The 26,231-nt window shown below is 40.2% G+C and overlaps 1 protein-coding gene and 1 long non-coding RNA gene across 2 annotated transcripts in view; one reads left to right on the plus strand and one right to left on the minus strand.

Annotated features, from left to right (window-relative positions):
• The window catches only part of NCBP1 (nuclear cap binding protein subunit 1), a 32,863-nt gene extending 7,973 nt beyond the window's left edge, over positions 1-24,890 (plus strand). Inside the window, exons 9-23 of the mRNA XM_069777723.1 lie at positions 1,033-1,130; positions 2,494-2,557; positions 6,382-6,492; positions 7,765-7,829; positions 8,570-8,632; positions 9,952-10,026; positions 11,131-11,234; positions 12,075-12,197; positions 13,440-13,542; positions 14,865-14,958; positions 17,473-17,576; positions 18,246-18,360; positions 20,840-20,983; positions 21,392-21,505; positions 22,402-24,890. Of these exons, the coding sequence (XP_069633824.1) occupies positions 1,033-1,130; positions 2,494-2,557; positions 6,382-6,492; positions 7,765-7,829; positions 8,570-8,632; positions 9,952-10,026; positions 11,131-11,234; positions 12,075-12,197; positions 13,440-13,542; positions 14,865-14,958; positions 17,473-17,576; positions 18,246-18,360; positions 20,840-20,983; positions 21,392-21,505; positions 22,402-22,515 (1,491 nt within the window). The 3' untranslated portion in view covers positions 22,516-24,890. The remainder of the gene's footprint in view (positions 1-1,032; positions 1,131-2,493; positions 2,558-6,381; positions 6,493-7,764; positions 7,830-8,569; positions 8,633-9,951; positions 10,027-11,130; positions 11,235-12,074; positions 12,198-13,439; positions 13,543-14,864; positions 14,959-17,472; positions 17,577-18,245; positions 18,361-20,839; positions 20,984-21,391; positions 21,506-22,401) is intronic.
• Positions 11,585-13,528, minus strand: LOC138684002 (uncharacterized). Its single transcript, XR_011323489.1, has 2 exons — positions 13,415-13,528; positions 11,585-13,319 (listed from the first exon to the last, which is right to left on the minus strand). It is a non-coding gene; the product is annotated as an uncharacterized lncRNA (long non-coding RNA).
• Positions 24,891-26,231: the final 1,341 nt, after the last annotated feature.

Consider the following 26,231-nt stretch of genomic DNA (forward strand, 5'->3'; position numbering starts at 1 on the left):
GATTTCACAGTTAGGTTCCTGAGGCAATATTGATCAAAATGTGATGTCACCTCTCCCAGGATAGTGAGTGATTTGAAGACGAGCAGCAGTTCTGCTTTGGTACTTCTGAATAAATGAATGAAGTGACCAAGTTACTGTACGAAGCAAATCTGTGAGGAGCAGAATTTAGGGAGTAAGATGTTGTGATGCTTTCATTTAGAATGACAATGTACATTGAATTCTCCAGTAATGTCTCCAGTAAAACTACACTCAGAGAGACTTGTTTTCCATAAAGTTGGTGACTTGAGTCTTTTTCCAGGCTAGGTATTTTTTGTAATGTTTAAAAACTGTTGTTTATTCATCTGTTAAAATCTGTTGATGCATATTGTGGAACAAACGAATGCTTGATTGGGGTGGGTGAAAGATCTGTCTATCTCAACAGTCTGCCTCCAGCATTGGTCAACAGCAGATACATACACAAAAGTGTACAGGAATAGGGAAAGACTATATACTGCTTTCCCCAAGTGCTTTTATACCTCCCTTTGCTTTAAGTCCACTGCCTTTTACCTTCCTTTATCAGCCCCTGTTTTTTGCAATGAACAAGACCATAACTGTGTATTCTTTCCACTCTATCCTGGCCATTCCTGGCTTTATTTCTTTATTGTATTCCAGCTCAGATGTGATTTTTGTGTTGTGTTTTTTTTTTTCCAGGCTGCATGGTGTAGCCTGCATGATGGCTCCACAGAGCAAAGGAAGCAGCAGTTGCTACATGACCTTATAATCATTCTCTAACTTTGTTCCCCGCCCTCCCCTTTGTTTTTTTGTAATGAGTCCTAGTATTCATTTTGTTTTAAACATCAATCTGAGGTTTGTGTGAAGCTGTATCACACCAGCTTCTCAGTCCTGAAGGACACAGGGCAGCTGAGACCTCACGGTGTTTATGTGGATGTTGGACTACTTTTTCCACCTGTAAATATATGTAGGACAGCTTGCTACCTGTAGTACCACTGTATTAGCAGTGATCTTTCATGAGTCTTAATTCTTTCTTACCAGGGCCCTGTCATGCCTGGCAGCCACTCTGTTGAACGATTTGTAATAGAAGAGAACCTTCACTGCATCATCAAATCCCACTGGAAAGAGAGAAAGACTTGGTAGGAAGAGCTTAGCACTACGGCGCCCTTGCACTTTTTATATGCTACCATGGCTTTGGTGCCATCAGGGATATACAGAGTCGTGCACTGGTTAGACAAAAGCTCAAGATTAAACATTTGATGAAACTTGATTTGCTTTATTTAACTGTATTAAAACTGTTGCCTGGAATACTGTGGGTCTGTAATATCCAGATAATGGAGAGTCCGTATGATCCAGGGGGACAGTGGCTCCTTGGGAAGGGAAATCCTTGTTAATACAGGATGTGCTGCAAAAAATACACAGACACACCTCATTCTTCATGGCAGCACTGTGGAGAGTGTGGTTGTGTTATGCTTCCTGGAATTTTGAAGCAGCTGACCTGTTGGGGCACAGTAAGCCTTGAGCTGGTTCATCTGCAGCTGACTGTGCACTGGTGTTTATGAACACAGTTCTGCTTCCTACTGTTCCTTACTGCATTCTTCTCTTTGGGATTACATGGCAGAGATAATTGAGCTTGCTTTGGGGAGTCGTTGCAGGGCCAGCAGATTTCATTAGTTTGAATTCAGCTGTGCCAGGAAGCAGTCAGGGCACTTTTTTTCTGCCTGAGCAATATCTGATGTGGGTAATTGATAAGTGAGATGGTTTGCCACAGGTAATTAGCTGTGTCATGCTTCCAAATGAAAACCACCAAACTTTGTATAGTATGCAAGAAATGGGCAGAAACAATGTTTTTGGTGATGGCATGTGATAAAGTTTTTTGGTTCCAGCTGTTTGATTCAGCAGAAACTAGAAATTCAGGGTTGTTGAGTTACTGGGATAGTCTTTGTTAATTCTCAGAGGAAAGTAAAAGACTAGAGGGAGATACAAGATTTGCCAGAAAGGTAGAAATAAAATAAAGGAAGTAGCAGTTGTTTGCTTTGTACTAATGATAGGTGATAATGAGCTGATTAAAAGATGAAGCATTTGAAGCCTGAGAGTTTCTTATATAACCCATTAGCTTAATTGTGCTTTCAAGTAATTCTGAACATCTGTTGTTTGGGGTTTTTTTTTCCTTTTCATATATGCATGCCAGAATTGCAGATCACCATGACTATTTATGCAAAACTATTTTGCATAGCAGTATAGTGTTGAAGTGATGTAACTACATAAGAGAAAATACATCGTTACAAATCATAGTTTAGGCAATTCTGGTGTGTTCTTGTGCTGTTTCAAAAAGTGTTTTATGGATTCATGGACAGACTTTGGAAGGATTGTTGATTTGTTTGTGCGGCTTTTGTGTGAACTCTTGCCCAGAATTAAGCATTTTCTGTAACTTTGTTACTTGATCTTTACATTACATTTGCTGTGTTATGTTCTGAACTAAATGTATCTGTGGTTTTGCAGTGCTGCACAGCTGTTGAGCTATCCAGGAAATAACAAGATCCCCTTGAACTACCACATAGTAGAGGTATGGATTTTATAGATAAACTCTTTTTTGTAGCTCCATTATTTCACGAGTAACATGTCCCAGTGAGTTCCATGGTAAATCCATTAAATTACAGTTTGATTTGGGAGTCACCCAGAACCTTGTTGAATTCAACCAGTGGCTTTTAAATGACAGGGTTATGTGCAGTTGAGAGTTAGTTTTATGCTTTTTGTTGTCGTTTTAACTTGATGCATGGGAGCTTTGGTCAAGTAGCAAAATTTTTTAGTGCATGAGTAATCCAGGTTGTGGCATTTTGCAAACTTTCAGAGTTTTACATATGATGCTTGTAGTGTATCACGCAGTCTAAGAGATGGCTACATTTAAGTCACTTGTATTTTAATTCAATTTCTTTTAAACTAAAAGAAGAAATACGTGCAAACTGAGATACAAGAAACTCCATTTAAACATAAGAAAAATCTGTTTTTACTGTGAAGGTGATTAAACACTGGAAGAGTTTTCCCAGAGAAGTTGTGGAGTCTCTATCCTTAGAGAAGCTCAGAACCTAATAACCTGCTCTAGGTGACCCTCCCTTATGCGGAGGGCTTTTGACTAGATGATCTCCAGCCAGACTCAGCTGTTCTGCATGATTTATGTTTGGGTGTTCTAAATGATTTTGTTCTACTGGCTCTGAAAAGAACTTGCAGTGAAATAGTGGCATGTTTCCTCCGGGGCATCCTCCATGTCAGAGAATTTTTAATAACTGTAATGTGTATCAGAAGAGCAGCACAGGTTTTCTTTTGCTGCCTCCTTTCAAGGGTCTGTTTTCAAGATGCAGAAGTGGATAAAACTTCATCAGTTTCCATCAAAGGTTGAAAGGGATTAAGAGATTTCAGTAATAATGGCAACTTGTCATATGTAGGCTTTATGAAGAAGTAAATGTAAGGAATTTCAGAAGATTCCTCTTAATAAAAGTGAGATTGAGAGTTCATCTTGGCACGAGAATGCCAAATACTCTGAATGCTGTAAAGTTACATTACTTTTGGTCAGCTTGTTCTTTTTGTACTCTGTATTCAGAACAGGGGAATCTTAAAATTAACAATAATTTTCTGCCTTAACATCGAAGTATCTTCAATGGTCTTATCTTTAGTATCTTCAGGTGCTGTATATGGCTGTGTGCTCAGCTGTACATACATTAATGCCAACAAATAGTTACTGTATTCCTGATGAAATAGGTTACCTAAAGGCCCTGGAAATTCTTTGATTCAGAAACTTGTAGGATGTGAAAATAGCAAAGGTTTGCCTAGATGAAATTACTGGAAAGAGGTGCAAGGTTGTTGTACAAATTCTTTTACTATTACTGTAATAATATTCTTTTTCTTGCAATTTTGAATTATTTTTTAATATTAACTTCATTACTTGTCTATGACTGCTTACTTTTAATGAAGCTCCAGAGTTTTAAAGGCTTAGAAAGATATTTTTTTTTCAGGCTTCTGTTCATTCTGATTACTGCTTCTCCCTTGTAAGCTCTCTCTTAACGGTCAAGTTGGTGATATGTTGCTTTCAACAACAGTTTAACAGTTTAACCTGTGAAATTTCACTAACTTTTTCAGTAAGTCACAGAACTGTGGAAATAATACAGTCAAACAAGTAATGTAAAGTGTTATTTAAGGTTCAGAACGTAACAGTTAGGCAGAAATAAATGTAGCCTGAAAGTGGTTGTCAGTACCTTCCCAAGTATGCCTACTTTTGAGGTCCCTGAGGCTCCACATTGTAATTTGTCAAGCCGCGCACAGAATGCTCCATGCTACCTGGAATCTGTGCGAAACACTGAAACATGGGGCCTTTCTCTCTCTAGCTTCTTACAGATATGTATGTGGATATTTCTGGTAGCTGTGAACAGAGAATGTCTGGGCAGCCTTATTGGCTTTTTGGACCACTATGCCCGGTTGTGCTCCTACAGCTTTTGGTACAACTTACACTTGACAGAGTTCAGACATTCAGATCATCAGCATCCTGATCTTTCTTGTGACCTTGTGGTTTTCACAGAGTGTGGTATGCCAGTTTGAAACTCTTAATCTGAATGATAATGAACATCTGATGATTATCACAAATAGTTTTATGCAGTATCTCAAACAAATAATGACTGATCATCCAGTTGTTGTTATTTCCTATCTTGAGAAAAGGAGCAGTTTTCTACCTAACAGGGTCCCCCCTGCCTTTTTGCCATATTGTCATGGTTTAACCCCACTTGGCAACTAAGCACCACACAGCCACTTGCTCACTCCCCCCGCAGTGGGATGGGGATGAGGGAGAGAATCAGAAAAGTAAAAGTGAGAAAACTCATCGGTTGAGATAAAGACCATTTGATAGGTAAAGCAAAAGCCGTGCACTCAAGCAAAGCAAAATAAGGAACTCGCTCACTACTGCCCATCAGCAGGCAGGTGTTCAGCCACCTCCGGGAAAGCAGGGCTCCATCATGCCTAACAGTTACTAGGGAAGACAAATGCCGAAACAAACTCCAAATGTCCCCGCCTTTTTTCTTCTTCCCCCAGATTTTTATTGCTGAGCATGGTATTGTATGGTCTGGAATATCCCTTTGGTCAGTTGGGGTTGGCTGTCCCAGCTGTGTCCCCTCCCAACTTCTTGCACCCCCAGCTTGCTTGCTGGTGGGGTGGTGTGAGAAGTAGAAGAGGCTTTGACTCTGTGTAAGCACTGCTCGGCAACAAGGAAAACATCCCTGTGTTATCAACACTGTTTTCAGCACAAATCCAAAACATAGCCCCATACTAGCTACTATGAAGATTAGCTGTATCCCAGCCAAAACCAGCACACATATCTGTCTTAACAGTATGTCCAAATTACACTGTTACAGAAAGGTTCTTTAGCTCTTTACAGTGTCTTCATGATTTCAAGTCCTTCCTTAGAATGACCAGTTCTAGTCAATGTGTTTTTCTGTGCTGTTTGTGCAGTCTATAAATGGATGTTGATTTCTTACACTAGTAAGAAGATTTTCTAAAGCTTACTTATTTAAGCTGCAGTTCTTCCGTGTCTATTCAGAAGTTTAAAGAGGAAATTGACCAACCATAAGGAATCAAAGTTTCCCGATTCCTTTGATGTAATTTAAATCTAGTTGAGGATGGCATGCAAAATAAACAGAAACTCAGAGATGAATGTTGTACTATGATGGTCTTTTTGTAGCCCTCAAAGATTGACATGCTGTTATTATAGACAAACTTGAAAATAAAAACATGAATGTTGACTGCAGGATTGTTTTCAGTTTTCTTAGAAGGATCTGCTGCCAAGGGGTACGTAGCATATATTTTTGTTGTATGAAATGCTGGTTGTAATTTTCAGTTGAAAGTTGTGGCTTTACTTATGTAAGTTTGTGTCTAGGAGAAAAGAGGACATGATGGAAAAGATACAGATGTACTTTTAATGCAAATAGTCTTTCATACTAAATGCTTAGGCTTCATTTAATATGTTTAATATTTATATTTATTATTTAACAGGATCAGATGATTTCTGCTTTTCTCAGATCATGTGGTAGCACTACAGGAGGTCATATTATAACTATGCCCATTTCTACATTATGTAATGTATTTGTTAGACATAATAGGTATATAATGCTGGTTTTGTGTTAGTATGATATGAGAAGGGCAGTTAGAGTGGACTCTATTAGAACAGTATAGGGTTACCACTACCTTTATAAGTTTCTCTTTTTCCCAGAACATGCATTTCACAGAATAATATGGGCCTTTTTGGGTTTGTAATTGTTTAAGATCCATTGATTGCCACTATTGCGAAGCTGAGGGTTGTGCAGGCCATGTCGGACTGTGCTCTTGATTCTGTGCCACCTTCTCCTACAGGTAATATTTGCAGAATTGTTTCAACTTCCATCTCCACCACACATTGAAGTCATGTACACAACGCTCCTGATTGAACTGTGCAAACTTCAGCCTGGCTCTTTACCACAAGTTGTATCCTTTCTGCGCTGCTGGAGAGCATTTATTAAAATGCAGTCTTTATTTTGTTTGTTCTGTAGATGGTGGGATAGCAATAAATACTGGTGGTATTAATATTTTGCAGCAGCTGCCTGAAACTTTGCCTGTAACACTCACATGAAAGAATAGCACAGCCCACTTAGCACAGGTCTAGATTTGCCAACTGGGCAAGACTCTTCAATTTTCTGGACAATGTTCTGGTACTTCCTCTGACCTTCCCAAGAAGTGCTGTTTTGGTGAGGGGATAAAATACAATACTCCTGTTTGTCACTGCAGCCTGTTCGGGCCTGGACAATGTGTGGCATGGTCACAGACACAATAAAGGCTGAGAAGGAAAGGAAGTGACAGACTTGATCTTTTGTTCTAACAACTGTGTGAATGCTCCTACTCTTTTTTTAGTAGGAAGTGTAGCAGATGATTTAAAGGAACTTGCCTGAGTTCCCACTCAGTGCTTCCACTAGAAACATTCAAAAGGTCCATAATCATCTGTCACCTGAGACAGGGTGGCTAACTGCTGAGGAAGGAGGCATGACTCCTAGCTAATTCTGGCTATTACATTGCCCTGACTTTGCTGCCATTTTAGATCACATTAGATCATTGTTTTAGATCAAGCTACAGACTGAGAATGGACGATGGCTACCAGATGTCTATCCACTGGCAATTTCATGTGCAAATTTTTGGTCTACTTCATGATACCACTCACTGTTTGCAAATCACATATCTCAATGATTAGAGCCAAATCTGTTTCTAGAGTTGGGCGGATGTCCATGCAGAAAGTTTTTAATGTTAAATAGGGACACCATAAGAAGGATAAAGGCCTTGTTGGGTAAAGTCAGTGTAGACATACTTTCTCAAGCCTTCAGTGATGATCAAGGATTGTTTGTGGATAAGCATCAACAGCAGCCCATGAAGCTAGACTGGTGAGATTACAGAAGTACTCCATGAGGAGGTTGGTGTCTGTTCATATCAGTGGAGTTTTGCTTGTTGCATGACATGAATTCTGGCTTTCTATGGATGAAGGCAACAGTCTCATTGCAATAATGGAAGAAAACCAGACTGGAATTAGAGGGCAGAACTCATAATATGCTTCACTTTTTCCACTGTGGATTTACTGTGATTTACCTGATTTTGGAGTAGACCCAGGGAGCTTTCAGTACAAAAAATTGATAACATTCTATTAAAAAACTGAAGGGAATAACATCTGACTTATCTAGTGCTTTTCTGTAACCCTTAATAAGAAACTTCCAGCTTGCACAAGCCACAGAAATGCTCTACATGCGTTTGGATACAATGAATACAACATGCGTGGACAGGTAAATTTGTTTTGGAGACGATGGAAAACATTCCTCAATATCCGATGTACAGGAAAAATGAAGAGGCGATGGAAAGAGTAGTCAGAAATTGTTGGTAGAACTTCTTGATGCTATTCAAAATATTTTCTGGGCTCTGGCTTTGAGCAAGAGAAGGTGGAGGACTGACTGCTTGCCTCTCCTTCCCAGAAACGCTCCCCCAGAGGTTGGAAGTCTAGCTGTCTGTACAGGACAGTTAAAATTGGTGACAACTTTTCTGTGTTCAAAGCTGTTCATAGTTGCATAGTACTCTATTATTTAGTACTATGCCTGCTCCCTAGTAGTCTGGGAGGCGACTTGGAAGTAGAGTTTATGTGCAGCCCAGAGGAAGAGAGTGGTGGTGATTTTGCTCTTTGAGTGAAGTCTGCATTGTGTAGGAGAGCTGTTAATTACTCATCAAAAATGTGGAAGTTGCATATTCACAGTAAGTTTACACTTTAATTGTCAGGTCATAGTTAATAGGTTATCTCTTTGTATGAAACAACAGAACATGACAGGCTGTCTATTTGTTGATAAAAGGTTCTTTCTGACTCTCTGAACTCAGTCTTTTTTATCTGTCGACATAAATGCCTGTTTAATGCTGTAATAGCTTTAGAGTTTAGGCTTCCCTTTGGAAAGTAGAATGCATTTATAAGAAAAATCTCAACTGAAAGTTCTCCTGCACTTCTGACATTTAATGGAGCTTTCTTTCTCTTTTAATAAAGATTTATTAACTGGTTTTCTCACCACTTGAGCAACTTCCAGTTCCGTTGGAGCTGGGAAGATTGGTAAGTTTCTCTCCTTTTGATCTGAACCTGATATTGCAAAAACCTTAACATTTCAAACTTATCCAGGAAGTGTCACAGCATAGTGGCCCTGTTAATTGCTTTCCTCCAGCTCTTAGAGATCTTTCCTAATCTGTTCACCACCACCCAGTGGTAGATTATCAAGATAATCTCTTTAGTCACTGTGTTGTCCCTGGTGAACTTCACGATAAATCCAGTGTAAGCGTTCCCTAAACAGGGGAAGTAGAAATGTGATTTCTTTAATTTGTCCTGCACCCACAGTCAGTTGCTAGCAAACTTTCCTAAATGACTCCCCAGTTTACTTTTAATGGTTTGCCCTGCCTTTCTGTATTCATTCTGTAATCTTGCTCTCTGTCCTACCCTAAACCTTTCATTATAACCTTTATCCTTGAGAAATTGTGATCTCTTTCCCTCCTGCCAACTCCAAGCACCTGAAGTTCCATCAGAGCTGTCCATGCCATCCATTCTTACCATGCCAAATGTTGAACTCGCATCTCTAGCAGGAGGTCCCTGGACTCTTATCAATGTCTCACTACAGGTTCCCCTGAGCTTTCCATTTTAGGCACCCATGTAGCAAGAGAGGTTACCTTGCGGTTAAGTCCTCCCTACAGTAACTTCCACAGCCTGCTACCATACATGCTTTCTGTAGCTGATCTGCCCAGGTGTCCTTGTGGAGAGGGGTGCAGCTCCTGTGATATGTTTTTGTGGCTTTACTTTAAGTTTTGTGTTGTCCTTATGTGGAGTTAAGTGTTTGCTGGCTATCATCATACACATCCATGTTGACTGACTAGGCAGCAGTTTTCAAAGAGCTGATTTTTGTTTGCCTGGGTGTTCCTTGATGACAGTGCTTCTGTGGGTCTCTCACAAGCTGCCATTTTTCACAAATCTTGCAAGTGACTGTATTTGAGACCTTTCTTTCTCTGAAATGCATTTGAAATCAGCCAGAAATTTTAAAAATTCCTGTGAGGGAGGAACAGACTATGAAATCACCCAAGGTTCCTTTCCTAAGGAAAGGGAAAGCCAGCTAACTGTAAGCACAAATTATTTTTAATCTGGTGGGGGAAGGGAAGCTACTTGAAAACATATCACACAGAGATGAGATTCCAAGAATGCTAATGGCCAATAAGGAAATAGTGATAAGCTTACCTCATTGTCTTAAAATTGCCTATGCTGTAAAACTAAGTGTCAAGCACTCCAGTTGTCCTTAGACTGTGATTGTTTTGTACCTATTAGACCAAGCCAAAAAGAGACTAAAGCACAATTTCTTTTGCTAAAAGCTATCATATTCTGTCCTTTGATAGGTCAGATTGTCTTACTCAGGACCTTGAAAAGCCTAAACCCAAATTTGTGAGAGAGGTTTTGGAAAAGTGCATGAGGTAAGTAAGATCTTTTGATAGTTGCATTCCAGGCAAAGTTTGATCTTTGCTTCTGGATACTGTCAGATTCCTTTTAACTTTACTTTTGTCTTAGGCATGTCTGTTCTTACAATTCTGTTTCGGTTAAGAGATGAGTCTGTTGTTTGTATGATTTTAATCTGGTTTACCTGCTGTAGGACACTTAGGACACTACTTTAGAGACCAGGAGAAACAGGTCGAGCAGATAGTAGTGAGCTAGCTATCCCAGGTATGCACACCTATAGTTACAAAAAGATATGCTTCACCATAGGCATGGAAAAAGGGTTCAGGTAGTATTCCTGGAAAGTATTCAGCATTCACAGAAATGAAAGGAACTGATCATTAGTTACATTCGAAACTGAGAATCTAATCTTGATTCTTCTAGGTGCCTCTGATGTTCAGTGACCTTAAAACAACCAACCCTCCAAACAAACAAAAACCCCAAACCCAACAACAGGAGTACACAATCAGGGCTGGACTTAAAATTGTTGAGATAGGGGGATATAAGAGAGAGAAAGAGCAAAATGTTCAAAAAGCCTATGTTACTCGGTATCCTGCATGAAACCATTCATCCATTTTTGGATGAATTCAGTACAGGAAGTGTGAAAGTATTGTGCTGCAAAACGAATACCATTTTTCTGTGGCACTCTTCCATTTCACTGAAAACTTTGTTAGTAAAATTAAGCCTTTGTGGGAGTGAAATAAGCTGGAAAGTAAAATGAAGACATCCAGTTTAATATTTTTTCTGCTTTGAATACCAGCGTCTTAACTAGTTTTCTGCAGCGCATCTTAGGCTTTTGCATAAAACATCCTACCAGGCAGCCTCTAAATCTTTTCACAAGCTAAATTTATTGGATGAGGATGAAACTCTAGCATCACAGAGTTCAAATAGAAAGCATCTACTAGTAAATTGGGTTTACTTAGCTCTTACTGCCCAGCAGAAACTACCATTATGTTGTATAAACATCCTGATTTTTGTTCTATGAAAGTTAAATATAGGAAAACCATTATAAAGCAGTCACTTTAGAATTAGCCCTGGTGTTACTCCCATTTTAATTCTACTACTGTGAAACTTGTTATTTCCAGACTCTCCTACCATCAGCGAATAATAGACATTGTTCCTGCAAGTTTTTCTGTCCTCAGTCCTGCTAATCCAGTGTGCATTTACAAATATGGAGATGAAAGTAATAGTAAGTATTAAAGTTACTGAGGGGTCAAGTTAAGAAAATAGTGTTTCAGAGCAAGGGAGCACATTAGACTGTAATATCAGTTGTCTTCATAGAGAAGAATACAGCTGAAATAATTATGCATGATTTTCATATGGGTAGATATGCTTCATGTGAGCAATTAATACATATTAAGCCTGGAGCTCTGTACTGTAATCCTCTTTATTACTTTATGAAGAAAAGAAAATCCAGATACATGAAGTTACTCTTGCTGAGGTGGTTGTGGTGTTGTACAGCATTGTTTGCCGGAAGTCTAAATTGGAAAACTCATCTATTTCCCCGGTTTGGGCAAATACTATGCAAAAGTCAGCATATAAAGTGATAATATGAGTTTATTTTTTGAACTTCATGAAACAGTAGAAGATTTTACCAGTGAACTTGGTTTAATGAAGCATACAGAGGCAGCAGATGATGTAAAGATTGAGATAGAGAGATACCTTATTATTCCTTTTACTACTCAGTGAAAGACAATCCTAAGCATAGAAGTGTCATCGTCAAAGACACAGTGAGGAAAAACAAGGAAGTATTGTATTTTTAGGAAATTCGTGAAAGCTGAAGTAGAGCTTTAGATGGGAGAGTGATTACCTTACCTCAGTTCTAAAGGTTCTACTGGAAGTTTTGTATTTAACGTGAAGACCAGGAAAAGTGTTGAGCAGTTTTATGGAATAGTGATGTGGACAATGATAATAGAAACAGCTAGTTTTAGGTGTAGTTGGGAAGTGTACTTGTTTCTCTGAGAGACAAACTGGTGTTAAAAATAGTCACTTGCCTTCGACATATTTTGATCTCTTTGCTCTTGTTTAGGGTCTCTTCCTGGATATACTGTGGCACTCTGTTTAACAATTGCAATTAAAAATAAGGCCAGCAATGATGAAATCTTCAGCATTTTAAAAGATGTGCCCAATCCAAACCAGGATGATGATGATGGTAAGATATATGCTGCTAGGCTTTGGCAGGCTGTAATTTCTTTTGTGTGTAGAAAGATCTGCCATCCTTTGGAGCTATGAGTGTGGTGGTGAACAGAACTATATGCTTTTCCTTCTAATAGTTGGTTTAAATTTATCAGTAAATGGAAGTAATACACCATTGTTAGGGGTTATTGTAAACATCTTACATGCAGAGGCAGGCCTGTTTTTCTTAACAGAGGTAACCTAGTGCTTGAGGTGTGTTTTCTTGTGACTATTGACAGATGTGGCATGAAAGAACTTAACTTTCCTTTGCCTTCAGCAACAGAGTGCAGTTCATGCTGTTTTCCTTACCTCTGAGGTTCAGCGCTTGTGCCCTGAGAGCTTCCCTTCCCTTGGTGCGCTCCCACGACAGATAAGATAGCCAGCCTGCTGGCTGTAGTCTTCCGTGAATAGAAACTCATGATGGGACTCCACTCATGTTCGTTGTAGCTTTGCAGCCATAGACAGCATTAGTTCTTAAACGCTTGTGCGTTTTAGGGAGTGAGAAGGAGTGTGAGGCAGAGAATTAAGAAGTGATCTTTACAATGGGGACAGCTTCAACATTTCTGTAATATCTGCAGGTGTTCTGTTATACAAGCAGTGAGCAGCAACTATCTGTGGTTTTTTGCCCTGGGATTCACAGTCACGTTTCCTGATTTGCTTTAGACATCACCCACTAATGAGTGCTCTCCCTCCTGCCTGTCTTCAGCTGCAGGTAGCTGCAGCTACAGGAGGGGAGTTGGCACCATTCACGCCTAGTACCCATATTTGCTATGCATGCTTGTTGGACCCTTCTCCCATGTCATAAATAGCCAACCTCTGTATCGTAATCATGCTTACCTTCCCCTCTCTTCATCCACTCTCCCTTCTTTATGGTCTGCCAGGCCTTCAGCTTGGTGCATAACTCTCCAGTTTCCTTTGCTGTCTTTCTCTGCTGCTGTCCATTGGCACTGTTACATGGTGGTAGAGCGGCTGTGTCTCTGACAGCTTCTTCACTGACCTGGAATTCTTTCTGCACATTTTCTCCGTGGCAAAATGGGAGCCTGAAGATCTGCACATCTTGGAAAGTCTTCAGTAGCTCGCTGCTGAGTCTTGCAAAACCCTGTTGATGAAACTCTTTTTTGTGAAATGAGTTAAAACCATAAGTTATCACTACAGTTTTATGAGTAGCTTACATGCTTTACTTGAAGTACTTACAGTTTCAACTTTAAATAACTTGCAGATGAAGGGTTTACCTTCAACCCTCTGAAAATAGAAGTCTTTGTTCAGACTCTGCTCCATCTAGCTGCAAAGTCTTTCAGCCACTCCTTCAGTGCCCTGGCAAAGTAAGTGTAATATGTGCGTTATTTGGGGGCTTACAGACCAGTTTAATTCTGGCACCAAAATGCATGATAAAAGAACTGGAATGCAAGCTTCAGCAATGTTTTAGGTGCTCCACAATGCACTATGATTAGGAGAACTAACGACACTGCTTACTGAAGGAATTGTAGAGTAAATCCTAGGTTATATATGTGGGTGGAATTAACAGAAATGTGTACATTACAGCCACGTGATGTAAATCAAACAAATGAGGCTGGTTTGGAACATTACTCCATTTCAAAATTACTCATTTGCTGATTATGGTGAGGAGCAAGGGTTTCTCCTTACATTTGAATCACTGGGTAACTCCCACCACAATATCTTGTACTGTATGTCTGGATGAAAATTGAGGTAAGAAAAAGAAAACATGAAACTTCAAAGCAGTCTGCTGTAAACTTCTGTCTACCAAAGAACAGTAAAATCCATTCTAAAATACTTCAGAGTGCATCCCTGAAAGATATGCTTTAACTTCTAAAGAATTTACTGCACCTTTTTTAGCAAAATGAGAGAAAATAACTGATTTTTAATCCTGTGTGCTTTGGAGTTGCTCTTAAGTGGTTTAACACATGAAAGGTAGTCACATGCATCTTAATGAGTTATTTTTCTATCTGTCCTTAAAGATATATAAAGCTGTTACAAAAACATGCACCTGGGAGCTTTATAGAGGCAATGTTGATAGGAAGCTGTAGGTAGTAACCTATAATCAGTGGTGCAAGAGGCAGAGTGACATGAATACTTAAAGCCATGGTATTTTCACTGCTGCACACCAACAGTGGCAGCCATGAGATGAAAAAGAGCCTCTTAACACTACAGTTACATTACAATAAGCTGGGTTCTGAGTGCAGTCTAGCAGTCAGCGTAACTCTGCTAAAATAGAGGCTTTTAGCAGGATTTCCTTCAGAAAGAGGCAGATTGGATAAGTGTCTAAGGTTATGAAAACACATATCAAGAGGAGGGTCTAAGGCTCAAGGCAGCAAATTTTGCTCCAGCTGTGTATAGATAAGCCCATGAGGCATGAAAGTGCCTCCTGATTTTAAGAGTATGAGAAATGTAGCCCAGCTTCAGGGAGTAGGTTCACCACTAAGATTTAAGTTGCTTTTAGGAGCTGTCATGTCTTTGTAGCCTATTTTAGCTCAGGATGGTTGTATTTTCCAGGGAATAGTTGTTCAAGAATTGCTGAAGATAGTCACAAAATTTTCTTTTGGCCAGTCTAAGCCACTTGCCTTGTATCTGCTGCTCTTTTGACCTGATCCCAACCCCTCCACTGACTACTTACATCTATTAAAAGGTTTCATGAAGTCTTCAAAACACTTGCTGAAAGCGATGAGGGGAAACTCCATGTTCTGAGGGTTGTATATGAGGTTTGGAAGAATCATCCACAGGTAAGAGGTTGCAGTGTCAAGTATCTATGTGAGTTTCAACTCACAGAGGTCATATTTTATAAAAACCATTACAGTTTGCTTTATATCCTTTAAAAATAGCATGTCTATTGTCATCTTATTTGAAGGAAAGTTCAAATTATATTTACTGGTTGTTACTAGTGCCTAAAATGAAGGCTGGAAATAAAATATATACCATCAGTGAGGCCACTTCTTCCTCAGAGTTCATTGTGGGAGGGTCAAGGCTGTCATTCTGACTCAGATTCATACTATGCTGTTTGTTGTACAAGAGAATAACTTTTGCGAAAATCATGATTCTGTTAAAAAATTGAAAAACAGTGTAGATGTGTAAATTGAAATAAGATGTAGATCTCATATCAAAAGCAGGCCAAATTCTTAGAGATGTGGAAACCTGGGGTTTGTTAGGGATTTCCCCCCTCTCCCCCAAATTGCTAGTGAAAGCCATACAGTTATTCCACAAAGCTCATGTTGAAGTCACTGTTGTGTGTGGGTAGAGTGAGTAGAGCTGCAGTCAGTGCCTGTTCAGAACAGATCAGTCTGACAGTGCCATGATTATGTTCATTCTTGAGCCAGAGGAAATAACACCCTAAAAGACCTATGAAAAATGCCTCAGTTGTTTAAGCTGTTCAGTTGCTTCACAGCAGTTGTTTTCTCCCTCAGCTGTCATTCTTCTATAAATAGAAATCGATAAGGAACTCAAGCTGAATTTTCCTGCATTAATTATTTCATGTATTCCTTACTGGTGTGTTTGTGTTACACTTTATTGGGCTTGAAAGTGGTCTGTACCTCACAGGTGCATAGGCCAGACTTTCAGAAGTGATGCCACTGAGAGCAAGGGGTAATCCTTGCATCTGCCACTGGACCTGTGGCCCATTCCTAGGGGAAAAACTGAGCGCCTAGAAGATACCTATGCAGCATGTCACCTCTCTTCTAAGTACAGTAAAAACATCAAAAAAAGCAGGATTTTTAAAATATATTAAACTTCCTACCCAAATTACTGACCTTGAAAATGTGACGATTGCAGTCTGACCTACTTTTTACTGCCATTTAACTGGATCAGAAGAAATTACATTACTGCAATCTAATATCCATATCCTCGTTGTTCCTTTGTATTGCAGCATGACCGAACTGAGATGGAGGTTTCAAACCTAGACTAAACAGTCATGTTTGATTTTATGAATAAATCAAGATTGCTTTAAAAAATACCAAGTGCAAAAGTTACAAAGGTCTGCTATTCTACTTGATCGTGCAACTTAAAATTTTCTCTCTTGCATTTATTGCAGTTCAGTCTTTTGCTTCTGGTCAAGTACTTTATTTCCTGAGTCCACAACCTCCCTAGCACACAGAACAAATGGTGCTTGGACAGCAGGACACTTGTACAGAGTCTGTTTCATGCCGCTCACCCTACTCCCATGACTATGGGAACGTCCTTTGATTTGGTTCAGCCTATCAGCAGTATTCACAAGGCATATAGTGCTAATGAGTGATCTATGCTGCAGATAGTGATTTAGCAATATGAATCAGTAGTCCCTGGACCTATAAGCAAGGTTGTGGTGGTGACTTCATAAAGAGAAACTTTAACATTGAGATTAAATGTTTTTTCAAAATCCTAGGTCTGCGTTTCTTGGAAGATCAGGCTAAGTAATCAGAAATTCTTCCTGGCAATACAGAAAGACAAATAGAGCATAGGATGCTATCCTGGGACTTGAAAGTCGAGTGCTGAGTCTTCTGTATGATTCATTCAGTTATTTTCATTTTCCTTCCTTAAAAGGAGCTTTGTTACACTTCCTTATTTGACAATGGGTGTTTGTAAGGATAAATACAGTGCAGGCTGTGGTTCTTAGATACTGTGGCATTTAAGCACATGAGTAACCAAGATAAGCCTTTTTTCTGAACAGCTTGCAACTGCTTTAGTCAGTAACTCCTCTCTGCAGTTGCCTGGTAGGTTGCTTGCAAACCCCCCCCAAATGATGGCAGTGCCTGTAGCAAATAAGCATTTCCATTGACTACACAGCACTAGCTCTGTCCTGACATGAATAGGTCCTGTAGAGAAGAGCATACTGTCACATTTGAAGACTGTTGCAGTTCAAGGAGAGTAGGCTAACAGTGGCTCCTTCGTTATGGTGATCTGACCGGTATATATGCTCTGGTTTGAGTACGTCGAGGTCAAATACTAGCACTTGCATCTTTTAAGGACTCACTTCCAACTGTGATGCTTGTATTTTTTGCTTTTTTATGGAAGCATGTATGTAACAGAGTGATATATCACTTTCACAAGAAGTAGAAAAGGTTGTTAAACAAAATTAGAATGGTTTATGTAATTTATATAGATCCCCTAATTTGAGCAGTTTTAGGCTAAACTACCCAGCTTCCTAAAGTATTTGAAATTACCCAGTAATATCACTAACATAGAGTTGCATCAAACCATCTCTGGTTTTATCTGAGGCTGGAATACTTTACACAGATTGTGTGTGCAATGTCTTTCACAAAATATAGATGATTGCTGTGCTTGTGGACAAGATGATTCGGACACAAATTGTTGACTGTGCTGCAGTAGCAAACTGGATCTTCTCTTCAGAGCTTGCACATGATTTTACTAGGTAACAAGAATTTGTCTTGGGTTGTTACTTGTCTCTGAATTACTATTTTAAGTGCCCAGTACGTAATTTAATCTATGAAAACTGAGTAGTGGAAGAAAAAGGTACAATTAAGCCTTTTCTCCTTCTACGAAAGATGTACTTTAGCATTTTTCTTTCTGAGTTGGGGTATGAATGTTTATGTGACAGTGCAAGAATGTTGCTAGCATGTCATTTTGCAAGTAGTCTCTAAGCCTGCCAAAGCAGAACACTATACCTATTTCTAGACAAAGTCTGTTGCTGCTAGCTTAGTGTGGTCCTGGCCTTTGGTTGAGTTATGTAACTTGTACCACCATTGATACATTGCTTCTTGAGAATGGGAGAATTTGTTGGACTGCGAATTTGTTTGGACTGCGAAGTCAGTTTGATGTTGGTAGTCCTGCAGTACTTGTATAAATGACAATGCTGGTTTGGAAGTTTACTGCAAAAAATAGGAAAGAAATTATTGTTAAGCTTTCTTACATTACAGGTATGCTCTCCTATATGGCGAGTGTTTGCTCATCGAGTAGATGTCTTAAATGACGCTAAGTTCTTTAAATGCCCCCAGATACATTTTTATGTAAGAAACTACATTTAGTTTTTTATCTTGGAGTAGTGTGTAATGTAGTGTTTTGAGCTTTCTGTCTTTCCTAGGTTTTATATCTGGGAGATCTTACATTCCACAATTCGTAAGATGAATAAACATGTTCTGAAGATTCACAAGGAACTGGAGGAGACTAAGGCAAGATTGGCCAGGCAGCACAAAAGAGTAAGTAATTTGTTTGTAAGTTTTAATTATTTTAAGTTATGTTTTACAAACCTGCATGCTGTCAGACTGACACACAGTTGGTTTTGGGAAGGACTGAATAAATACATTTGTCAGGAAGCATGTCCGCAGACGTGGTCATCCGTAGCACTAAGACATCAAAAACTAGATGTATGTTCTCAGTCCACCTTTCTAATGGTAGCTATAACCTAAAAATTCAATAAAATCTTTTGGAGAATTCATATGTATTTGCCCTGTTCAAGCTCTCTCTCACAAGTTTCTCATCTAATATGAGCATGTCTTCCACTTGCCTTCTAATCTGGATTGCAATGACCTTATTAGATAACAATAAGAACAGTTACAAAATATTTACAGTAAGTTCTGTTAAAGAGTACTCTTGTGGCTTCCATGCAGAAGTGCACGGAAACAGCTATTTGCTATTGAAAAGTTGGCTGTTACTGTTCTTCTGATGGATGCTGCTGGATTCTGACACTGCTATCTGTCACTTCCTTCTTCCAGCATATTTTTCTGAATTCCTTTGCATGATCTGGGTTACTATATACAACAAACTGATGAGCAAGCAGCCGCTGTTGTGTTCTGTTGTCCCGAGTGGGACAGTAAAATGGGGTGAGACAGTGTCTAATGTGGCAGCTGCAAAAGACGGGCTCCAAGGAAGCTTGGCTGGATGCAGTACTTAGTCACGATAGAATGAAGCCAGTTTATAAACACACTGAGAGTTGCAAAGAGCAAGAGAGCATTTCCATGTTTTTATGTAGTTTGTGAGTATGATTACCAGCATAAAACCCTTAGCTAGCACCAAAACTTTGGATGAAGTTAATGTCAGAATTTGGCACTGCATGGTGCTTAGTTGCTGGCTGGGGTTAAACCACAATAATGGCACAGAGGCTGCTGATGGTTTCTGATGAAACCTGCACAAGTCAGTTATTTTTCCAGAAGTTTCTGGTGAGAGATCACTAATACTTCACAGTTTGCCAGTGTGAGTTCATCCCAGCCCCTTCATCTTGTTTCCTTCACTCCCAGCAACAGCCATCCTAGTTGCTTGCATCCTTAATCTACATTGACCGGCAGTTAATAAATGCCCATGATTTCTGAAGACCTACATGCACTCATTGATCTTAGTGTAAGGCAGAGAGCTTCTCCGGCATCTCTAAACAAATATACCAGTGTTCTCATTTCTGTACTTGTCTCTTGCTGCAGCTCTTTACTACTGAGTACTTTAAATGAGTATTGTCTCAGGAAGAAACATTTGTATGCAACAGTGAGCAGTTCTGCAGGCTGTTGCTCTGCTGCATGACCATTCCTTTTAGGGGAAGTAAGCCGTGAAGTTTTGATGTCCCCAGCATGAAGTGGATTGCCTTACTATGGAATGAGTCCAAGGCTTACATGCTTTCTCTTAGGTCTTATTGGTCCTTTAGCGTTTTGAGTTCAGGAAACCTCTGTAGATGGGGAAAAAGCAAGTTCCTATAGAGAGAATAAAATTAAATTCTCACTTGCTCTGGTAAGTAATTTTAATTTTTTATGCTGATTCAGGGCTGTAACTATCTTCTGAGTTTTCATTTGCTATGCAGTAGGTGAGTTAACACATGGCCCTATATTTGTCACAAGTTGCACATGCTCCTTTTACAAATATTGAAGTTTTGAGATGTTAATTTGTGGGTATTTTTGCACAGAGACAATCCTATGAGACAAGCAATATCTGTATTTAAATGTACCATAATCCATCAGATTCTGCTTTTCCTTCTATGTCCGTTGTAGTCTTGTGGAATACTTCATTACCTGAGCTCCCAAGTCTGGTATTTATGTGTATTTTGTGTTTTTTGGTGTTGTGTTGTTTTGTTTGTTTTTGAGGTAATGAGAACATGCCGTGTTCCTAGTTAGTTTGGTTTCCGTGCTGACCCTTTCTAGTCTGAGAGCATCCTTTTTGATCATGAATATAGGGAGTCCCCACTTTAACACCATGGGCTGCAGTCTCTAGTCTTCCTTTTGTGCTAACCAGCTGGATTCTTGTGAGTTCTTGCACAAAGTGCTTTATTTTTTGGAGCCCTGAGATTTCAGAACTGTTCATTGAATTAATTACCTGCCCTGCTGCAGTAGACACAATTTAAAATATCTACGCTGGATTGTTTTTTAAAAAGCTGTTCATTATCTGGTGATGATAAAGTCAGCAGGGGTATTACTTTTTACTGTGTTTCCACTAAATAAAGGACTGGTAAATCTTTAAGCTTGCACTGGTTTCTCTGAAATCTTGATTCAGGGCTTTCCCGTATTGGCATTTTTCCTTCCAAATTTCTTCCCTGACTTATATTGAAAGTTAATGTCTTTCAAAACACAATACTTACCAAGCTACAGAGCAGCTTCAGTTGCTGCTTTTCAGTTGCTCTGCAGACCTTTTCACATGTGGAACCGCAGGGCATTAGCAGCATCCACAAGTTGCTAGTTAGTCTTGTGTTGTCACTTACAGCGAGACAGTGATGATGATGATGATGACGATGACCGAAGCAGCGATCGGGAAGATGGACCGCTAGAAGAGCAGATAGAGCGCTTGCAGGAGAAAGTAGAGTCAGCCCAGAGTGAGCAAAAGAATCTCTTCCTTGTTATATTCCAGGTAATGATGGGCAAAGTCTCTTCTCACCTTCAGGTTTTAAAGTTATTGGATTTATAAGTTTTCATTGTCACTTGTATCTTGGGCATCTTCTTGGAATAAGAATATGGGAAGGGGTTGGTGGGCTTACTATGGGTTAGAGTCAGTCCAGATCATCCCCTTGCAAAGACTGCTTCTGAGCAAGATCTGTTCAGTTTCAAGTGCTTAGGAACAGAGTTCTGGTAGCATACAGTTTCCTGAACAACCAGAAGGTAACTGGGTTTTATTTGCTTACTAAATTCAGTGTTTGCCAAGCAAAATAATTACTCTCACATTGCCGTTCAAAGCTTCTGTCCCCCAGATCCTCTTACTTGAGGTTAGGATCCTGCTTTCATTTGACAAGACTTACGTATTCTTTTTTCTCTCCTGCAGCGTTTCATTATGTTGTTAACTGAGCACTTAGTGCGCTGTGAGACTGGTGGAATTGATGTATTTACACCTTGGTACAAGAGCTGTATAGAGAGGTTGCAGCAGATCTTCCTGCAGGTAAGTTTCATTTCTCAGTTTGGAAGGCTGTGGGCAGGGACATGCTGGATAGACAAGCTTTGTGGCTGGAGAACTGAGCACTCCATGAGAGTAGCAATAGGCAGCACCAGCACATCTTCTCTGAAGACTTGTGTTGGGGCTAGGTCGCAGCTCTGGTTCTGGCCACATCTCTGCCACAGACTGGTGGAGTGACTGGTTCTTGTTTAATTCCCACACTGTGAGCATACTGCAAAAAGATACCAAGATGTGATTATGAATTTCACTGAGCTCCTCTTAACTGTATGTTTATAGTAAGGGCAAAGTTCTGAGCAAACAAGAATACTAAAATAGATGTCTTTTAAATACGTGGATTAAAATATTGCAGAATTCCTTTTAATAAGATGCATAAATATTAAAAATAATTTTGAATTCTTGAATCAGGTAATAAGCACAGGTTGCTGGATGAAAGTGATAGCAATAGAAAATTATACCTGTGCAAGTAGAAGATATGTTGAAAAATGGGAGTGGTGGTATAATTCTCCCTTGGGCTGAACCCTTCCTTGGTAGTAGATGTGGCTTCAGAGGAAAGCAAATATCATGATTCTTCTAGGATATCTCTGCAGTTGCATGGTATCCTGCACAAAATTCAGGGTCCAGGAGTAAAAAGCTACAGGGAGCACAGTGCTCCTCAAGACAGGATTTCAGCACATGCTTTCTTCTTGCAGTCACTAGTGGCTGTGCATTATGTTTTTCTTGTCAGTTGCTACTGTGGTGTGGAAATGAGATGTGCCTGACAATTTTGATGAAAACATTTGACCTGTGATTTTTACATGCCTTGACTTCTCTACCTGTTCTTATGTATGGATAGATGAAAACAATAAAGGTTTTTGTTTTGTTTTTGTTTTTTTATCTGCCAGCATCACCAGATAATCCAGCAGTACATGGTGACCCTAGAGAACCTCCTGTTTACAGCTGAATTGGACCACCACATACTGGCTGTGTTTCAGCAGTTCTGTGCTCTGCAGGCCTGAGGATTATTGACAGGCAGAGTCTTGTCTGCAGGACTTTAATGAATTTTTTTTTTTTTTTTTTTTAATGGGAAAACTTGACATGGGGATAGAAGAAATTTTTGACTAAAACTGGCTTTCATGTGCTCCTATATAAAACAATACAGTACTCTGACCAACAGCAAACTGTGTAAGCATCATAAGCCTTACAGATATGACTGATAGGGGATAGATGCAAAGCAAAGTATGAATTCTTTTTGTTGTCTTCTAACTTGGTTTGACTCTCGACTTCATGATAGTATTTTTGTTTCTCCCCAGTTGTTTATATAAAAATAAAAATCGGGAAAAAACAAACAAACAAGAAAACCCCAAACAATAGAATTTGTTACCTCTGCCTGGCCCTTAAATCAAAGGAATTGCAGAAATGAGAAACAGTTCATAGTGTTTTGTGAGTATGAAAGGGAATGGACCTTCTCAATGAGCAGTGTGGTAAGTTCTCTAGTATGGCACAGGAAAAGTGTCTTAGCTTTGGGCATGTGAAACACTTGAGTTAAGCTTTCAAAGTAGTATAGAGCATATGGATTTGTTTATTACCAAGCCAGCTAGATTTTCACAGTTCAAAAGAACATGGTTGTAATACAATTGAAGTATGTTTTTGAAATGTATTGTCTAGTGTCTTATTACAGTAGCTACAAACAATCGGTAGAGGAACTTCATGGACAACTTCTGAAAAATGCAATCCTTTTTGCAGTATAGTCGAAGAATCATTAACTGCTCCTGGCAGCAGTCGTCACTGGTAAATAGAGACAGTAAGGAAGAGTTGGAGTGGAACAAACTTTAGACTTCCATACTGCAAGCCTTACCTGGGTGTTGGGAACTCCAGCCCCAGATGCTAGGGGAGAGAACAGGGCAGTGTTCAGCTTGTTCCTTTATTTCAGCCTGTAACTAGTTGGGCTGCCAAGCTTGCGCTGGGCTGGGCCTGCAGTGGTGCCAGAAATCTTTCTGGTAGCGGTGGTGGATGAACCAAGTGCCCTTGCCTCATCTGGCTTTGTAACAACTGCTTTGCGGTGGCTGCTTCTGCTGCCCTTCCCTTGCTTAAAATGTAACAACAGCATGTGGCTCCCATGTCTTCAGAAAACATTTTAATGCTAAATTAAGTGATATCTCACAGGAGACTTAGACTGGGAAAACACAGCCTGGAAATAGAGTAGCCTTAGTTTTGAGTTACACAAATAACATTACATACCTAAATGCCAAGCCAGAGTGGTCTGTATTATGGTAAGCAGTGATGAATGGCAGAGACACTGCCTTAGGTGCTCAGGTCCATCAGTCTGCAGTATATTTCCAAGCTGTTTATGGTCTCTTCATTTTGCAGATGAATGTTTAAAGAATTTACATGCCCAGTGCTATTCAGTTCAAGCTTAGAAGGTGATGAGCTTCGAGTAATTTTGTTCCTGTACAAATTATTTTTTTCAAGTATTATACCTAGTGATGCATTTCATCCATACATTGACCAATTGACCTCCTGATTCAACAAGGAGGGTAAAAAATGGGACTTTCTACTTTGAGTGTTGATTGACATAAGTTTGTGTGTGGCCTGTAGCAATCCGATATATCCTCATAGACTTAGATCTGTTATTTCTGCTTTCTCTGCTTACGCTTTCTGATTTGACCAGTCCCTCTGCTCTTTCAGGGTATACTGTTAATTGTTGTAAATTTGCTTTACGCAAGGGTTTTGTCAGTCATGCAGAGACTTCTGCTTCAAATATTTCTCTGTTAATGTTCTTGAGTAATCAAATAGTTGGTTTGGGGGTTTTTTTTGGGTTTGTTTTTTTTTTTTTTAAAGAAACGTTGAATACTGTAGAGGTTTTAATTGGGGTTTAATAGTTTTTTCACCGGCTCGGATAAGTATCAGAGTTCTGGTATTAACTTGTGGTGGGGGTCTGACTATAAATGTGACTTCTGTAAAACTGATAATGCAGTTAGAACTTGCAAGCCTGTAAAAGCCTGTACCTTCCTCTGAGCCTTGACAAATACGGGTGCTGGAAATCCAGTTGCAAATGCCTGAGTGTAATCCTGTGATTTAAAACCAAATAGCAATGTCTTTCAAAATTGTTTTGACTTCCATGGTGAGCATGGGCTTTGATCATATTTCCTGAGTCTGTTGGACACCTTCCCCTCTATGTAGGTCCAGTGGCGTACACCTGACTTGACTGGGAAACTGGTTGGATCCGTAGGAAAAGAGAATGAGACGCTTGCATAGTGATACCAGCAGCTAACTGGAGAAACTTGGAACTGCTGAAGCATGAGGTGGTGGATACTGTAAAGATGCTATAGAAATGTGGTGTGGTTGAAAAAGATGCACAATTAAAGACAAAAATAAATGAAGGTGAAGCAGATTGCTACTGGGAGTGTTTGTCCTGCCTATTTTGGGGGGCCACTGAAGCAAAGCAGTCACGGCAGGGTTACGCTGGTGTTAAATGCTGTCGGGTCTGGAGCAGTTTTGCTTTCCCTGCACTGTTGCTGGTACCCCGACTAACACACGCAAGCCTTCACCTCCTTGTGCTACAGGTTGATCAAACACACTTCCCTCCCCTGCGCAGCCAAGGGAGGCAAGCATGTGTGCTGCTGGGTGCCCAGAGGGTGCTTCTGTGGAAATTCTCCCTCTCTTGCCACCTCCTGTCTTCTGGGCGGTGCTGCTGGAGGAGGTGAGGCAGGGGTGGGCCAGTGGTGCCTGCTGAGGGGTGGCTGCTGCAGCCTGCCCACGGGTAAGTGATTCAGCAGCCGGTGCACACCACCCAGCTCCCTTGGAGACGAGTTTTGGGACCGAAGACAACACTGGCTCTTGGAACCACGATGTGGAGGACTACCTCCAAAAGCTCTGCCACTTTCCTAGGTCTGGCAGAGCCCCAAGTACTCTGTGCTTGGTGGAAAGGCAGGTCACAGGGCTGCAGACCATGAGAGTGCTGGAGAAGTGAAGACCTATTGGTGGAACCATCATCTGCCCTCCCCGTCCACCTTCTCTCCACTGGTAACATTTCAGTTCTGCACAGCCAGGGGCCCAGGCTCCCCAAAGAAGTCTCAAAAGACTTCAGAGAGATCTGCCATATTTACAATGGTGAACAACTGCAGAGCCACTGCCTAGAGCGTGTTCCTTCACTTCAGCCATTTTCACAAGCATTCCACAACAGCTCCAAGAACTGAAGATCTGCAATTTGAGAGATTTTGACTTGAAAGTGAATCCACCCTCTCCTGAAAGCAAACATCATTTGGGTCTATCTTGGAGTGTACTCCCCTGCCCAAGGACAGGTATTTACCCTTTCCATTTACAAATTTCTGACAAAGTTGTATTTTAAGAGTCATCTTGGTCTCTGGTCCAAAACTTGAAAAAAAGGCAATAGATGATACAGTTAAGGACTCTCCCCTATGAAACATGGTGGAGATGCATCAGAACCTCCCCAGGAGCACACAGCTTTCGAGAGTGAATTCTCCTTTTAACAGCGTCCAATCTCCAAGTCCAAGCAGAAAGAGAATCTGCTGCATGACATGATCACCAGCCACCAGACGATGTGGTGTACCAGCTAGTTGCCCTCTGCTAACCCCTGACCAGTGACAGTCACTGGAAACCAGACAACAGTTAGGGCAAAATACAGAGCCTTCCTCCTCTAACAGAAGCAGGCAAGAAATGGGAAGTTCACCCTAACTTCATCAGCACATGAAGCAGAGCAATACTGACTTAT

This window comes from Haliaeetus albicilla, chromosome Z (assembly GCF_947461875.1).
Source record: "Haliaeetus albicilla chromosome Z, bHalAlb1.1, whole genome shotgun sequence".
Taxonomy (NCBI): Eukaryota; Metazoa; Chordata; class Aves; order Accipitriformes; family Accipitridae; genus Haliaeetus; species Haliaeetus albicilla.